Here is a 2204-nt window from a genome sequence, read left to right as displayed (position 1 = left end):
GGAATTACAAACAAGTACAAGTAACTACAAGGTGTGTTTTACTTTCATGTCCTCACGAAGTCTCTACTGATTGTTATACGTATTGAAAATAGACAATTTATCGCAATTATTTCGTAAAGTTTTTATTATAAATATTTATTTTGATAGCAGTAGCGACCTCTTTATTTAATTTTTTACTAGCAATAATGTATTTATTAATTAAGAATCTAAAATTGTTAAATAACTTATTGTGTTTAGGCTTTTAGCTCACACGTGAGTGTACCATGTGTGCTCTTAGGAAAAACACGAAGTTCCATCAACAGCAGAGAGCCCGAGTAGAAATAGTGAGCTTAGAGTAACGAATGTATTCTTGTTGTTGTTTTTGTACAGGCACTAGATATTATTTGCACTTGATGTATATTTTGTTTTTTCCGTTAAACAGGCACTAGCCGTACCCGGAGTACGATTATTGTGTATTTTGCTCTTGTATGTATGCAATAGATAGAACATGATCAATGTTCCCTCAATTTTTTTAATTCCATGTGCGGAATGAATTTTTTCATGTGCACTATTATCAAGGCAACGTGTGGATGCGCGCTAGCATTTATTTTAGGGGTGAGTATTTTTAGACCATCGACCCTATTGGATCATTAGGCCGCTTTGCAATACTACCAGTTGGTTATTTAGGCTTTAGGCCTATCGACTGCGAGGGTCATTAAGGCTGTCAACGTGTTGAGACTTCTCACCATTACTGAGGATGTGCGTGGCTGGAATAATGAAGTGCGCGGCACTTAATTGGTTATTTTGCTATATAGGCTTTAGCTATGCTTTTAATTTAATGTATCGTATGTTCTGTTTATTGTTGTTGTTTTTTTATACAGACACTAGCTATGATTAGAACTTGGTGTATTGTATGTTGTGTTTTTATACATGTACGAGCTATGAACTGATGTATTGTATGTTTTTGTTTCATACAGGCATTAGCTTTATTTGAAGAAAATGATGGCCAGATCACAGCCTTCGTTGAACCATTCGTCATTCTCCTTATTCTTATTGCCAACGCAGTCGTCGGTGTGTGGCAGGTACGTGAACCATATATATCCAAACAACACTTTGTAATGATACATGATTTTACAAAGAAAGCAATAGATCGCATAAGCAGGCATGACCTTGTGGTCAGGTCGCTCGAGTCGTAATCTGTGGGGCGCGGTTTCTAATCTCGTCATCGAATAAGATCTCCATTCAGTAGAAGGAGCATTATAATGCATTGGTCCATCCCACTTTTACGTTACTAAAGAGTAGATCAAGAGTTGGCGGTGGGTGGTGTTAATTAGCTCTATTCTGTCACTTATAAATTAGGGGCGGCTAGCGCGGATAGCCCTCGAGTAATTCTGTGCAGAATTTAAGAAACAAATACATGAGCAAGCTACACATATTTTATTAAAACGTTTTATTTATGACGAGTTATTCGTAATACAAAGAATATTGAATTCCCAGAAGCACTTTTTTTTTTTTACTGGAATTTACTTTGGTGAAACCTACCCTAGTTTTTACGTGACTCTTTTTTTGTCTCTTGTGTATTTGTGTGTTCTCTAACAAAGAGTGATCTAAGAAATAAGGCCCGGCATGCCCATGTAGTTAGGGCGCTCGACCGAGAGTCGCGGGTTCGAATCCCTATCACACCAAACATGCTCGCCCTTTCAGCGTTATAATGTGAAGGTCAATCCCAGTATTCGTTGGTAAAAGAGTAGCCACAGAGTTGGCGGTGGGTGGTGATGACTAGCTGCTTTCCCTCTAGTCTTTCACAGCTAAATTAGGGACGGCTGGCGCAGATAGCCCTCGTGTAGCTTTGCGCGAAATTCAAAATAAACAAACAAAACTAAGAAATAAATTTCGCCATTTGTCAAATTAGTTGATCTAGTTCTTTAGCTATTTAAGCTTCTGTACTATTTAGATACAATGTTGTCTAACAGAAAGCTATAAGAAATACAGATTTTGGAAATATTATACACGGAATAATCCAGAAGATGAATAACAAAGCAAAAACACGTTTACAAACACACACACACAAAATATTTATTCATACAACTAGTACTCCTTAGGACCTTACCTGTGCTGGTCGTCATCTTTGTTAGGTATTGGAGCAGATTAGAAGCATGTCTGCACACGACAACAATCAGAATCGTAATGAATCAATAATAATCATTACATATATATATATATAT

The 2204-nt window shown here is 37.0% G+C and overlaps 1 protein-coding gene across 2 annotated transcripts in view; it reads left to right on the top strand.

Annotated features, from left to right (window-relative positions):
* LOC106460569 (calcium-transporting ATPase sarcoplasmic/endoplasmic reticulum type-like) overlaps nt 1-2204 on the top strand; it is a 90883-nt gene that overhangs the window by 25523 nt on the left and 63156 nt on the right. For both annotated transcript variants that reach the window (XM_013920287.2, XM_013920286.2), the window contains exon 5: nt 957-1061. In XM_013920287.2, the coding sequence (XP_013775741.1) occupies nt 957-1061 (105 nt within the window). The remainder of the gene's footprint in view (nt 1-956; nt 1062-2204) is intronic.

The sequence above is a fragment of the Limulus polyphemus genome, unplaced genomic scaffold (assembly GCF_000517525.1).
Source record: "Limulus polyphemus unplaced genomic scaffold, Limulus_polyphemus-2.1.2 Scaffold796, whole genome shotgun sequence".
NCBI lineage: Eukaryota > Metazoa > Arthropoda > Merostomata > Xiphosura > Limulidae > Limulus > Limulus polyphemus.
The sequence above is the reverse complement of the archived record's forward strand: the minus strand, read 5'-3'. Positions and strand labels throughout refer to the sequence as shown.